The 15,964-nt window shown below is 38.4% G+C and overlaps 1 protein-coding gene across 1 annotated transcript; it reads right to left on the bottom strand.

The window, feature by feature from the left end:
• Positions 1–1,564: 1,564 nt before the first annotated feature.
• On the bottom strand, positions 1,565–14,335 carry TPR2 (Tetratricopeptide repeat (TPR)-like superfamily protein). The gene is made up of 8 exons (XM_077396655.1): positions 13,951–14,335; positions 9,657–9,869; positions 9,074–9,265; positions 8,601–8,801; positions 8,413–8,493; positions 6,718–6,853; positions 2,361–2,453; positions 1,565–2,235 (listed from the first exon to the last, which is right to left on the bottom strand). Exons 1-8 carry the CDS (start codon positions 14,053–14,055, stop codon positions 2,165–2,167), a joined length of 1,092 nt encoding a protein of 363 aa, XP_077252770.1. The 5' UTR covers positions 14,056–14,335; the 3' UTR covers positions 1,565–2,164.
• Positions 14,336–15,964: the final 1,629 nt, after the last annotated feature.

The raw sequence follows: 15,964 nt of genomic DNA, 5'->3' as shown, positions 1-15,964 counted from the left end.
TCATATTGTAATGCAAGTAGAGTAATTTTATTTGAAAAATACGTCTTTGTGACCTAAATTGCCCTAATTAACAATGACATGTGGTGGAGATATGGAAAATTAGGGCTTGACTTTTGTATTTCTTATTACTAAAAGTGCTTAGCCTTTGCAGAAAGGGAAAGGATCGTGCAAGGAACGAGGCCCAAGGACCTAACAACATTAAATATTTAGGCTACTGTTGCTTTCACGGTTGCCTCCTTTATGTAATTCAAATTTGAAGAGTAACCATTGGAGATGATTCAATCCACATTTTCAAAAGCCATTGAAGTTTAGTAAAAAAATGTTGCTACGTGAGGTCATTACACTAGGGGTGCAAGTTTGGCCCTGTCAGCCCTGACCCGCCCTGAGCCCGAACAGGGTCAGGGCTGGATTTTCTAACCCTGAGGGCGGGTCAGGGTTCATTTTTTTAGACTTTTTTAGACCATGACTCAGGTCTGGCGGGTTTTGGGTTAATGCCTCGAGTACCCTGACCGGCCCGACCCTGAGTTTTCTATTATAGAATTGAACCATATGTGCATGTTTCTTTTGCTAATGTTTTCTATTATCTTGGATTGATGTTTCGTTAGATTATTAATATAAATTGTCTCTGTTGCCCGTCATGTTGTTGAATTCATATTGTCTTATTTTGTTCCCTTTCTCTATTTATTGATCATTTTGTTCCATATGATAAGTGGTTGCTTTATTTTTGGCACCCTTAACAGGCATTTGCACTAGGGTCAATTAGGGCCAGGCCGGGCCAAGGCCAGCACAATACCCTGTAGGGCGGGTAATGGGTTGAGGTTTTCCGGCCCTGACTCAGGGTCAGGGCGGGTCAGGGCCGAGATAATGGGATCCAGGGTTGGGCTAGGGTTTTGAAAAACCCGACCCAACCCAACCCTGTTGCAGCCCTAGATTACACCATATTTCAGTGTGAATAGCATAAAATATCTTCAGATCATGTTGGATTAATTGCAAGGTGTAAAGGCCACACTTACTCATGCGTAATCATCAGGTGGGGTTGCTATATTGATAGGCGGTGGGACCCACCCTAATGAGCGGTTTGGATCTGAGGAAAAATTATGAAAAATAATATTTCACGGAAACAAATTTTGAAGATCTGGTGGGTTTGCAATTTTCCTCAAAAACAGGGAAACTTTCAAAACTTTCAACTTTAGAAAACAAACCATGCACTGAAGAGCATTTTCCGCAACCATGAAAATTATGAGAAGTAAAGTCCACCCCGGTCCAGTTCAGGGCTAGTTTGATGGTTGTTGGGTTTTAGGGGTTGGACCCAGCTTGTGGACCAGCTGAACCAGTCCAAGCCCAATCAATCTCAGGGCAAAGATTTGTAGGCAATCAAGCTAACACTGAGTCACTGAGGAGACTCGACCCCGCAATTACTTGTCCCCTTGTCACCATCTACAAAGTCGACTCGCCACTTCCAATTGTTAATTGTGCGACAACTAATTAATTCACATGTTTTAATGGAGTAATTAACTGACATATTAGTTTTTAAGTATAATCCATCAATTTTAAATTAAGGAAACAGCAGCAAAGTATCCCATAATTTTCATTTAATTACATGGTGTTTAACTGTTCCCAACATGACTTTCATCAACTTGCAGGCAGCTGAAACCAGCAAAGCCTTTCTTTTTAATTTTTTCAACTTGATGATGGCAGCTAAAGTAGTCATAAGGGGTGGTGACCTTCAATATAGTAACATGAAACCTAACCAGTAACCATAGAAGGAAGAAAGATCTCCCTTTTGATGATTCCAACAGACAGATTCTATGAGTTCTCATAAGATCCATGACAAACTCTGAATAATAAATAGATTTAATACCTGAAAATGATGAAATGGGTGATGCATATATGAAGGAACGTTATAGTTGACTAGTTGATGATCGGCGACTAGATTTTCATTACTTTAATCCGTCGACATGTCAGCTGGGTGCTCGTGTCACACTCATCGACCTGCTAAGTTATCATAGAAAATATGGACGGTTATAATAATCCAACATTTAAAAGGTCAGCTCTAACCAGATCTGTTATTTTAAGCCATCGGAGCCCAATTGATCTCATAGCTGACACAGACATGATCTCATGGCGGAGCCCAATTGATCTCCTAGCTGATGCAGAAATGATCTCACGGTGATGCCCACTTCCCAGATTTGAACTTCTTATAGAAAGTCGAACGGTTCGAAACCACATAGAACACTGCATGTTTGAAAGGAGATTAACCTAAAAGAAGAAAAATATGCCAGTCCTAAATACCAAGCAAGAACAAATGCATGTGATTCCTAATATGATGAAAAAAAGTAGCTTTACAGAAAGAAATGAACCTGGGATTCCAGGGATAACAAAGTCCGGCTGCCGCAAAACATCATGGAGTGTTTTCTTATCATTCACTTTGATCCATTTACCAGACCCTTTGCCTAAGGAATAGTAAATAAAAGTTTATAAAATGGTTACTTATGAGACGATACGAGCAATAAAGGTAAATTGTGGAAGCAGACTAGCAGTGGAGAGAAATAAAAATCAAAATGGAAGCTGCAAGAAATTGAACAATGTCTAGAAATCTTTATAATCTTTATAATCGAACATGGATATTATGCACTCTATTAACTTAGCTCGGAATCACAATCTACTCACTAGGGAACTTGGGCCGGTTCAACCCGAACCCGACAGGTTCAACCAGATTTTGGCTGGGGTTGGGTTGGGTTAGGGTTGGGAAAAGCCAACCAGATTTAATTTCAAGTTGGGTTAGAGTTGAGGCCTTGGCAACCCGACCCAACCCGAACCCGACCTCAGTCTTCTTCTTTTCTTTTTCTTTTTTCTTTTTTTTAATGGTAACCCAGTCTTCTAAATTAGTTGTGATTTTCTTCGGGTTATGTTTTTTATTGTATTTTTCTATTTGGCCCTAGGTGAACCCGAAGCTAACCGTACTCAACCCAACCCGATTTGGAAAAAAAACAGGCTAGATGGGTTGGGTTAGGGTTGAGAGATTTAGATGTGGGTTGGGTTAAGGTTGACCATCCCCGACCCGAGGCTCAGGTTGGGTCAGGTTAGGGTTGAGGGAATTGTATCTCAGGTTGGGCTAGGGTTGGCCTACACCCAATTCAACCTGACCCAAGTTGCAACCCTCCTACCCACATGGCTAACATTTCCAATCTTCCACCATGCAAATGTAAATTAGAACATGCATCGTTGCCTCCTGGGAAAATTTTTCTTCTTATCCTTAATGATATTGGAAAACGATTCACATTTTGCTAGCTTAACAATGTACATAAGGTTTTAAATTTTGGTTTCGATTATGGTTGGCATCAGTTTTGGTTGAAAATTTCGTAGGGAATCTTACAAAATTACGGAAATGTATGGAATCTTATAGGAGAGACTTGTAGGAGAGAGGAAGAAGATATTTGAGAGAGCATGAATCAGGAGAGGGTGACTAGTGGTTAAAAACTTAAAAACCACTGATTCCTAGATGACCATTAGGGATTTCTTCAGAGGCCTCCCTCCGGTGGCTCTTGACCCTGGTTTCCCGCCGGATACTTCTCATTTGCAATTGCAGTTTTAATCTTGACCGTTTAGCGGGGCATTTCTTAAATTTTATAGAGTCCGGTTATCCAGCATTGGAAGTGTTTGAATCCCTTGGGGTTTTCAATATTTGTCAAACCCCAATGGGATCCCCCAAGATCCCATTCTGGATCTTTGGGGAGCATTGAGGACAGGGATACTAGAGTGAGAAGACTGGAGTTTGGGGCCAGAAAATTCCCTGGTCGCAGTAGCACTGAGTTTAATCGACGTGTGCCTTCGAATGACAGCGACTGGATGTGCTTGAAGTGCCACTATAAAAAAATTTGGCTCGCGCAATGTCTGTCAGAAATGCTCAAGACCTAAGAATAAGCTGGCTCCATCCATGGTTTGGAGGCCTAAAGATGGTCCCCCTCAGGTTTTCATTCCCAAGAAATCCAAGCAAGGCTTTTTGCGCATTTTGGCTAGGATATCATAGGGAGAGGACAAGGGTGACACAACACCATACATGCAATTATTACCTAGGAAGCGTTCCTGGGAGCACGGTGATGGGGATTGTAGGCACCCACCTCAGACATATTCTAGGTGGGGTCGCACTCGTGGGACCTCGTAGGGGCATTTTGGACTTTTAGAGATTTTTATTTCCATTTATGTTGTATTATTTGAGTTTTTTTCAGTTGCCCATATATAGGATGATGTATGGGACTTTTACTAGTTTTGCTAGAATATTTTTGCTACATATTTCCTCCCTCTAAATTTCTTTTGTCATTATTTTCCTTGTTCTCTTATCCTTCTTCTGTCCTCTTCTTCTTCTCTTTCTTTTCTCCTGGCCCGCATCAAATTGGTATCAGAGCGTTATCTTGTCAAGTGGTGTTGGTTACCCGATTCAGATGCAACTTGGCTTACAGAGGATGAACTTCATCGTTTGGACCCCGACCTCTTGGAGCAGTATCAGTCGGGGAGAAGAGGGGGGATGATGGGGATTGTAAGCGCCCACTTCAGACATATTCTAGACAGGGTCGCACTTGTGGGGCCAGTAGAGCCATTTTGAACTTTTAGGGATTTTTATTGCTACAGATTTCCTCCCTTTAAATTTCTTTCTTCATTTTCTTCTTCATTTTCTTCTTCACTTCTCTTCTCTTCTTCTCTTCTTCTACTGGCCTGCATCACATGGTTTTAAAGTTCGCCTAAACATTTCGCTTCGAACGAAATATTTCAACTTCAGCTTCTGCTGAAACGAAATGGACTTGCATTCGAACAATTACAAGATTTAGCCCAATGTTTCAGTCGAAATATGCGAAACATACAACTTTTATGATAAAATAAGTAAAGTTTCGGTCGAAATGTTGATATTTCAATAGAAACCCTGATAAAAATTAACTCTACTTGGAGAAAAGAGAAGAACAACAAGATTCCTGTAAGATGATTATAAAAAACGACAAAAAATAAAAAGAAAAACCAGTGGTGAAAAATCTTACCTGGATTTCAGCAGTGACAACTCGTACCGAAATGTTTCTGTGATTTTACAAGATTATGGTCAAATTTCGTATCAAAACTGAAATGTTTCCATTTCGCTAAAGACCGAAACCGAAACCAAAATTCAAAACCTTGCTTGGGAGTCTCCTAGGATGGCAATGATATATTGGCAACCAGACAAGGGCTTTTGTTGATGTGGCACCCAAATGCCAAGCAAAACCCCTAAGCTGTCCCAGGTTTTGTGCAACCAAACTTGTCAAATATCTTGGCAGGGTCACCAATGCAACTACTTCTCTTATGTGGCATTCAACATGTCCTTCACATGCTCTCCAATCTAGTATTCCAATATAGAGCTAGCTGCTGTTTTCCTATTTTAGCAAGCCGTAATCCTATGACTCAAGAGGTTTTTCACCACATTTATTCATGCGACTTCGTTTGTTTACCTTTGCTTGAGCTAATCATCTCAATCGGGCCTTGTTTTGTTGTTTTCATCTTCTTTTATCAATGAAAATTGTGTTGCTCTTGAAAAAAAAAAAAAAGGTGCTTGTCTTTTCATTTTATTTTATTTTGAATGGCAATTGGTCTTTTCATTTTTAATTGGCCTCTGAGAGTTTTTTGGGAACTGCATTAATATTTGACAGCTTTTTAAATAATAAAAGACAAGATGAGTTAGTGCAATTATCAAAACATGGTAGTGCCAATATCAGTAGTACCAAAAAAATTTATACGACACCAAAGCAAAGTATTTGTCAACTTCCATTTTTCCATGCGTAACACCACATCATCAGGCAACCCGCAACCTTTTGCAACACTCAGCATGCCAGTCTGTGAGAGTCATTGATCTAATTTTCTGCAAATGGCATTTCTAGCACAACCTCAATAGGCATCATAATCAATTATCCCAACTTGATTTTAACTCCTGAACTTTTTCATACGTATCAACCATTTAACAACAGCCCCCAGATATAACTATTAAACATCACAGTAACTTATCACTCCTGAAAATACTATAAGGACCCGTTTGGATGCCGAGAAGATTTTGATTTTGATTTCTCACATTTGCAGCCCATTTTGGGTTGTGATTTGGATCCGGATCAGATCCTTGGATTTCCAAATCAGTGACTGACAGTGAAAAAAATCAGATTTCCAAATATGCTGTGGAAATAAGTAATTGGAAATCCACAGATCTGGCAGTTTCCTTCACCCCCTTTGCTCCTCAACGTCTCCCCTCCAGCAGGAAGTACCCCCTTCCCTCTTTGTCTCACTCAATATGAGCTGGGGGATCTATTCAATTTGTATTCAAAACCCAATTCCAAATCCAAATACAAAATATGAGGTATCCAAACAGGCCCTAGAAGAATTTAATAGTATAGCAATCATATGGTAATTTTAAAGAGGATAAATTTTTTCTGTTTTGAGGTATCTTGGTATATAAAAGCATATCGTGAAGAAACGAGATTTTCTAATTTATTTCTTTTGTTTCAGAATTGGTGGAAAATAAAGCTTCCACAAACTCTACAACAGATGACCTACTCTGCTTCCATCCAAATAACATGAATGCATTTGATTTATTTTCAATAAGCTCCTATTGCAATAAATAGTAAATGACTGACTATTTACAGTAAACAATATGAATTTTAATTCATATAGGTACACAAGAAGAAAAGAATAACTAAATAAGCATAGCACCTTGGGAGAAACCATGGCTTGAGTCGTGGCCCACATCCTTGTCTTCATCGCACATAATTTCTGAAAGAGACCCTGCAGTTCCTTCTAGAAGATACTGAAGAACTTCCCGCTTTGATAATGTAATCCCAGAACTTGCCTGATGTGACAATGATGAATTGAATTTATTTTTATTTTTTTTGCATCGTGAATTGAAATTAGGAATGCAGAGAAGTGCAAAACATGATTTTGATATCATTATCTCAAAATATAAAGCATGGTCACAAAACTAGACAACTTAACTCACAACTCATCTTATCCACTTGGCTTAGGGGTACGGTGAGCTAAGTCATCCATCAAAACTTTGACAAAGCAAATTAATGAAAAGTTTTGTAACACATACTTGGCATGTGTGCCAGAATGAAACACAAAGCAAGCTGTCAAATGTGCTGGCCCATGCAGAACATCCATAAGATTATGTAATAATATTTTTTGAAATGATATGAAAAGATTATGTAATAATATTAAAATTAATTTACATATGTATTCATTCATATAAATGCAGAAGTATAAATAAATACAGATAAACAGTGGTACACCAAACTACAAAGTAGCATCAAAAACCAAGAAAAAAAACTTAAAAAGAAACTTGCTGCATGAATTCAAAGACTTGTTCGAGTTATTTTGACTGGACCAAGTCCTTCAACCCCGGTATGTTGGAGTCAAACAAAGTCATCAGAACTAAAGACAGATGATTGCCGATTCATCATTTTTTCTAGAAATTCTTTTTTTGAAGAATTGTTAAGCTCGACCACTTTCCCAAGTCACCAAGTTTGCCGAATCTTACTAGACCCGGGCACTTAGCAAATTGAATGCTGACCAAGTTCTTATATTATAGTCAATTGACGGTGTATGCCACTGCCAAGTTGCATACAAAACATTCTACAGAACATTCTTGAGCATACTCACATCTTAATGAAAATTCTTTGTGAAATATTACCCTTGTATTTTTTTCGAGGAAAAGAGAAAATTAAATATTTACCTTGTATGACCAAGTTTACTCATCAAAGAACATATTCAAAAGTAAGTTCGCCCAGTTATCAAACCATGGTCGTGCGTATATATATATATATATATATATATATATATATATATATAGAGAGAGAGAGAGAGAGGAAACTGTTGGTGCGCTTAAGCTCACCAAGCTTATGGTGCGCTTAAGCGCCCAATCACATCGGTCCCACATTTTCTGTGGTGATCCAAACCATTCATTTGCAAGGCCCTATCGTAGATAGGGGGTGTACCAAAAATCAGCTCCATAGGATCATCCTAACCCCTCCATTTGTGGAGGACAAAAATGGGCAGATTTGTGGACAAACAATGTCTGTCCATTTTGACCTCTCCAAATGGATGGGTTAGGATGATTCTATGGAGCTGATTTTTGGTACACCCCCCATCTATGTAAGGGCCTTTCAAATGAATGCTTTGGATCATCCTAACAAAGCGGGCCCCCATGTGATTGGGCGCTTAAGCGCACCATAAGCTTGGTGAGCTTAAGCGCACCAACAGTTTCCTCATATATATATATATATATATATATATATATATATATATATATATATATATATATATATATAAAGACACACACACACACACACAGAGAGAGAGAGAGAGAGAGAGAGAGAGGAATTAAAAGAATTATTCAAAGGTCACACATACCTCATAGTACAGCTCAATTGATTCACGGGTGTAAACGCATTCTTTATCCCATGGTAATGGTGGGCAACTTTCTGAATACATGTTTGATAGTCAAGGAGATTTCAAAGTGATTGGGTGCTGCCGGACATTATATTCTATGTATATGAAAGGACTAGACATAAACAAAGACGGTATATATAGAAGGATATCATATCAAGATGAGTTGAGAACATGTCCGTCTCACTGAAATCCTCAATAAAGTCACTGGACATAACCTCTGCATAAAGAAGAAGAACAGGCCAGTGAAGGATATTGTTTTTATCAAATATCGGTTTTCTTATTCCAGTAAGTTCTTGATACATTGCCTTTCCCAGCTTTAAGCCTCTAACCTCAATTGCAGAGGCAAGGTCCTGCACAATTTCATTAGCGGAAGGACATAAGTCATGAAAATTCAGAAGAAATTTTTGCTCCTACCAGATACTAACCTTAAAAAAAATGGGTGGCCCAGTGCACGGGGCTCCCACCATTGCAGGGTCTGGGGAGGGCTAGATGTACGCAGCCTTACCCCTGCTTTGCAGAGAGGCTGTTTCCGTGACTCGAACCCGTGACCACTAGTTCACAATGGAGCAACCTTACCAGATATCTAACCTTACCATTCAAAAAAAAACACCAGATATCTAACCTTAGCTGCAGCCGCAGCCTTAGAGAGTTGAGCCTCGCGGTGTTCAATTTCTGACTTTCGTAACTCAGTTTGCATTGCCAACTTCTTTAATTCTTCGTTAGATGGAAACTGGTCAAGTCCACTTTGACAGAAAGATGATGCCTCACTCAACAAATTTAAGGAGAACGCAGCTTTGGCCGCTCGATAAAATGCCTAAACACATGCACATTCTTTCAACATTTAGACCATTGATTAAAACAAAAAATTTGAACAATCTGCAAGCAAAGTAGGTCCAACAATAAAATACAGCATTATTAACTCTAAAGTAATCTTCTCCAGATAATATGGAACGTGAACAATGCGGCAGTTTATGCCATGGTTTTAAATTTCGGCCGAAATCCAAGATTTCAGTTTGAATTTCGAACGAAACTTTAAAAAATTCGGTCGAAATGACCGAAATTTGAAAAGAAAAAAAAATCGGTTTCGGGAAACCGAAATTTAAGACCTAGGTTGATGCACACAATGCTATTGTACTTGAGGTCTTAAAAACCAAACAATATCTCTTTGAAGAAATAAAAGTGAATTCATAAATGCACTATCCAACCTTCACGTTGGTCGAACACAGTTTAATTGCTTCCTCGGCATCTGACAAAGCACGTCTGTAATTCCCCAGAAGCAGATTCACATGTGCTCGATTTGAAAAAATAACGGAATTTTCGGAGTCAGTTAAGGCCTTCTGATTTATTGCCCTGGTGTAGCAATCAATCGCATCACCGTAATGTTTTTTGCCCATCTTGACATATTGGTTACCTTGTTCCTGCATTAACAATGTCTATCAATGAAAATATAGATGAAAGATAATTGTAGATAGGAACATTGTAACTTTGAAATGGATACAAAAGATCAGTAGCTTCTTAGAGAGACAACTTGAGTTTTCTTCACCATAATTTATTGTGTTTAGGATGTAAATGGGATGTCGTGTACTTTAGTCATCAACCAAATCTCTATGAATGTTATTGGATGAGTGAGTCATGTGGCCTAATATCTCACTTTGACAGTTTCCGCTTTAAAAAAAAAAAACTGCTCTACTTTAGAGGGCCACCATGTTGAAGTAAAAGTTTTTATCGAAAATTGTGACATATGACTTCGACATCCCATTCTTAAGAGAGTAACTATTTTCAATCCACTACACATGGTTTGCTACCCAATAATGGAACCCAACCATCCACATTCCACAGAACAATTATAACCGCTTACTCGTTGATGTACACACCCATCTAACATAGAACTTTCTTCTGGAGTACCAGGATTTTATGGGCTATAAATATTTATACTGATTAAATTTAGTACATGCCTGTTTTTCTAATGTGAACAAACCATCATCTTAGTCATTAGATTTAGTTTTTTATGAGATTGATAGACACGTGTTATTTCTTTTTTAGGTATGATTTTTATTTAATTTATTAGCATTTTATTTAGCCTAGATGTAGGGATGTTCATATCAGCCCATGGAACTCTTACTTTGATGAGATGAATTTTATTGATGAATTAATTTTAAAGCCTTGGATCTTTGTGAAAATTCTAGCTGCTTTGATTATTATGTGCTGTTTATTTCGATTTGATAGCACAAGTTGCAATTAATCTGAATTAGAAATCTTTTATTGATCTTAAGTTCCAAGTAAATTCATCCACGGAACTGTAGAATTGCACCAGTTTCATAACCTGCTGCCTATCAGTTTATGGTTTTAGAGATAAAACAGTATCTATTCATAAGAACAAAAAGACACATTCGATTCTTCACTTTTCTTTTGCTTTTTTTTTTACTTAAAAAAAAAATAGAGGGCAGACCATACGCTATCAATCCCAAAGATCACATACATGATAAAAAGTAATTAGACTTTTAAAAAACATAAAATAAATTTTACCAAATCAACCGCATTTCATCGTCCCACATCATTTCAGTAAACTTAGAAACAACACATGGAATTTCTAGGCGGTAACAATGTAAATTATCATGACCAATCAGAAAAGGATGAAAAAAGGCCTCGGTGAGCTAGCTTCAAGTTCCACTGCACCAGCAGTCAAATCCATTCAATAACTTCAACACGTTTACAGGTCCAGGATCTACACTTCAAATTGAAGTTTCAGACATGGGTATGGGTCCCATCTCTAGGTGCTAATTTCTATCATTGGGTTCCTTCTTCACAATGGAACCTTTTGTCCAGTAACTGTTCGATGTAGCACCTATGATGTTCAATTCTATTATTTGCCACCATGCATTCATTACATTCAATTGTTTTATCAGTCGTCATCATCATTCAGATGATACTCAGTTTCAAATGATTACTTCAATGGGGTCCAAAAAAGAATTTTTCCCACTTCTGTTTATTGTTGTGAAGTTTCAGCAGTGACGCAATTGCTGAAGCTACAGAGCTACTACAAGCTCTCTCTCTTCCTGATGGGGATCATCCTGAGGTCAAATTTTAATTCTTAGGCATCTTTTAAGTCCCTTATGTAGTAGGCGTATCATAGTCTTCTCCCATCAAAATCACTCAAGTTTTTTGAGTTACGGGTGTTTTAAATGGGCCCCACACATGTATTATGGGAATTTTAACTCTCTCTCTCTCTCTCTCTCTCTCTCTCTCTCTCTCTCTCTCTCTCTCTCTCTCTCTCTCTCTCTCTCTCTCTCTCTCTCAATATATATATATATATATATATATATATATATATATATATATATATTGTAAGCCTCAAGGTACTTTTCTTTAATAATGATGCTGGTGGATGCTATGGATGGGTGAATGAACGAAAAGGATTGTTCTTTACTACTTTACAAAATTGTTGTGTAAAGCCTTCATCCTCAAGGTATGATGCCTTGATCTTCTCCAAGGTGCAAAGCCTGCACCTAGGTGTGATGTCTAGGGTATTGCTAATGTGGTTCTAGCATAATCTTCATCTTTTGTGAGATGTCAAAGAAAATTCTTGGCAGAATGACTTGGTTCCATAGATTCATCCTACATCAGATTTGGCATCAAAGTGAGGTATTAGTCCTTCCTTCAATCGTCCTGCATCAACCACTTGGTCTCAGAGCTTAGAGCGAAAACATATCATCTATATGCAGTCACAATCGAATTTAAGTTGTTGGAAGGCTTAAATGTCAAATTAGAAGCGTTGTTATCCCACCTGGATCAGGTGGATCGTACTCACCAAGTTTTCCATTCACCTCTTCTAGCCTTTGAGACTCCGCAAGTTGCACAGACTCAAGAATTCGTAACGGAACAATCATTGTTGATACCTTTTATGAAGGGTATAGAATTAGAGCAACAGGCCCGAGCAACTATCATCACACAAAGTTGGTTCCGACGATATGTAGCTCATGTGTGTTACATGAGGATAAATATGCTGACAATCATTATTCAACACTCTTGAAAAATAAGTAATTCGACAGACTCTGACAACTTCAATTAGTGCAAAAGGGCGTTAATGATGTAGCGTGCCTGAGTATGACATTGTTTATTCCACCTGTGGTTGGAGAACTAAAAGTCTGCCTTGAAAAGGAATGCAAGATTTAGATTGGGCTTATTAGAGCATACAACTATCTGGTCTACTTACTATGCTATTGATTCCATAAAATCTTGAAACCTACTTGTACAGCTGCATTTGAATTCAAAACCACCATTTAGCTTATCAAAGTAAGCAAGTAAGCTTGGTGTGACTGATTCATACCAGCTGCATTTGAATTCAAAACCACCATTTAGCTTATCAAAGTAAGCAAGTAAGCTTGGTGTGACTGATTCATACCATTGGACTTGAACTAACAGATTTAATCTAAGATTTGGGTTTCCTCATATCATTATCACATTAGATATCATTGTCATCTTGGTTTCGAAATCTAAGACAAGGTCTTGTTTAACTTGAGCCCAGATATATTTACATTCAGATTCATTATTTCAACTATTTCAAGCTATAATTGGCTCTTTCACTTCATTCATCGTAGTTTCAATTTGTTTATCTAAAACAGAAATAAACCCAACACAAATCTACATCATCGAAATTTCTTTTTTTAATAAGAATCCTTTTATTCTTTCTTGTCGTTTGGTTTCAAGCTCCAAATGCACAGAAATCACTCCTTCGCTGTTTTGCACTGCTAAGTTCCACCCATTACCATATTTCATCTCTATTCTACTTGGAATAGTAAGTTCACCATAGAAATCAGTTCTTTGCAGTTTATACTGTTGAATGCTATCTACTGTTAGATTTCATATCTTTGGTTTCCCCAGAACACTTATTTTCTGATTTATTCCCCTCCAGTTGAATTAGAACAATTGGGACTCTAAACTTTAGATAGTAACTTGACTGATCAACATATATTTTCATCTTGTATTTCAGTAGCGTATTTTCTGCTTTCTATAGACATCTATTAAATTTGATATTAAACACTCATCATAGTTTGACACTTCTGCACATTCATTTGGATTAGCTAAACCATGGGTCATGAAAAAAAACTCAAATCATTGGATCCACACTCATTCAAACCCAACAGTTAGATTCTAATTCAAAATTTTAAAATCCTCCCTCTCTAGAATCAAATTCAAAATTTCAAAATTCTCTCTCTACTACAATCAAAATCAAATTTTCAAACTTTTAAACCTTCACTTGTTTTCACATACATACATATAAGAGTGCAAATATATACACACACATGGGTTTTGCAATATTTACATGAATTGGGTGCATAGGTAACTGAGGACAAGGAGAGCTTATGTTAATTTCAGTAGAACATGAAATTATTAGCAGGAAACTAGGGACCACTCAAGACCCAGATACAGATTAAAAGAAAGAAAGAAAGCAACTCTGAAGCGAAAATTAAAAGTTGGAGAAAGAAAAAAGAATGAGACCTTAAGCTCAAGAGCAGCAGTCTCTTTGAGAGCAGTGATACCTATGATGTCTGTTCGCTCACTTTCGGTTTGGGGCTCTGAGCCTGGATCCATCAATAGAGCCATGGCTATTCAAATCCCTCACGATTTCCTCTGATACCACACCCTCAAAACTACTACCAAAAGCCCTATTCCTGTTCCTAATTAAGATTTTATATGTGTGTGTACGCGTGAAGCGCAGTTTCCAGAATAAGTACAGTAATGCGCACCTGTTAGGAATCTAGGGGTGCAACTCGCCGGTTTCAAATTTTCAATCCGAAAAAACAAAGTCGGGTCGGGTTGGCTGTCTTTGGGTTCGGGTCGGATTCGGGTTGAGGATTCCGGCCGGAATGAAACCCGACATTTATTTTTATTAGAGAAAAGTGTTCCTGCGCCGCAGCGAGTTCCCTGCTCTCTAGTTGTGTTATAAAGCCTCCCATTGGTTCGTTTAGCGGGTCCACCTTTGTGGGCCCACAAAAAAGTGACGAATGAGAGGCGTTATAAACAACTACAGAACAGAGAACTCCATGTGCTGCAGTGCAAGAACACTTTCCTCTTATGAGAAAAGTGTATTATTATTATTAGGGGGCGGTATCTGAGCTAGCCACTATAAACACACCATCTACCATGTTGTTTGACTCATCCAACCCATTAATTCCATAACCGGTGTTCCTAAGAAACCATCTCCATACAATCATCCTAACCATTCGATCTGTACAGGCACAAAATGGACCCATTTTCTAGCCGTCCATTTTAAACCTCCACAAATCAACGCTTACCATGATCCTATAGAGATGATTTCTTAGGAAGACCCTATCATGTTAGGTCCTATACAACCAATATCTAACATAACCCAAACAACATAGGCACCCATCCTATTTAGAGACTCTAGCTCAGATAACCTATCCAAGCCTGAGCTCAAATACCATTTATCTTCATTATTGTTATTATTATTATTATCATTATTATTAGTTTTTAGCAAGCTTAATAACTCACGCTGGGTCGGTTTGGAACTCAGGTCGGGTTGAACCTCATTGGATTGGAATTCGGGTCGGACCGGGTTCGGATTGAGTAAATGGTACCTTGAATCGGGTTCGGATTGGCCTCAACCTGACCCGAGTTGCACCCCAAGGTAGGATGATCCAAACAGTTATTTTTTGTTGGGCCGCAGAATAAATAGGCTCTAACCTGTAAATCACATGCATAGGATGATCATAACACTCGTGATCTACAGAGGTTTCTATAATGTGCAGTCCCTCTACAGATTTAGATGATTTAGAAGGTACAGCCTATTTAAGTTGAATGAACGGTTAGGATCACCCTACAAAGTGGGCCCTACAGGCACATACACTAGCGGTGCATCTGACTTGATATTTGATCCAACAGATACACCTTGAAAAGTTGAAACACCTTAAAAAGTTGAAAAAGTGAGCTGCTGTTGGATCAAGTATCAAGGGCGAACCCATACAGGTGTGGCTCTTTGGCTTAAAGTCTTGGGTATGCTCCCCAGATACGAGAGTTCGAATACCTCTGGGCTTGCCCGATGCGCGTGGTTTACGGGTGATTGCGCGCATCCGAAGGGAATTAGTCGCACTCTACAAAGTGGGGTGGGGACACCCTACGTCATCAGGGGGGGAAAAAAAAAAGAGTATCAATGGTGGATGCCCCCCGGTGTATGTGCCCGATCGGGGCAGTATAAAATCTCCATAAAACATTGCCCTGGGTTTTATAATATACACTGAAACTTGGTATATCAGCTTCAATTAATCCAGACCATCCAATCGATGGCCAGAGTTCACCAATTCAATGATATTGGGCCGTCAAATCCTCGCCGTGACATTTGTGGACAGTGGAGAAGAAGCAGCTCGTCGGATGGTTGGGAAAATCCAATCAGTGAGCATCATGTTCATTGATTGTATGTAGTCGGGGTTTATACACTGAGCTTCAGTGTATAATTTAAAAATTTATGAACTATATATAATTTTGAGGAATGCTA

This window comes from Tasmannia lanceolata, unplaced genomic scaffold (genome assembly GCF_043159265.1).
Source record: "Tasmannia lanceolata isolate RefF3 unplaced genomic scaffold, GAP_Taslan_0.1 ptg000015l, whole genome shotgun sequence".
Classification (NCBI taxonomy): Eukaryota; Viridiplantae; Streptophyta; class Magnoliopsida; order Canellales; family Winteraceae; genus Tasmannia; species Tasmannia lanceolata.
This window is presented reverse-complemented; position numbering and strand designations above follow the sequence as displayed.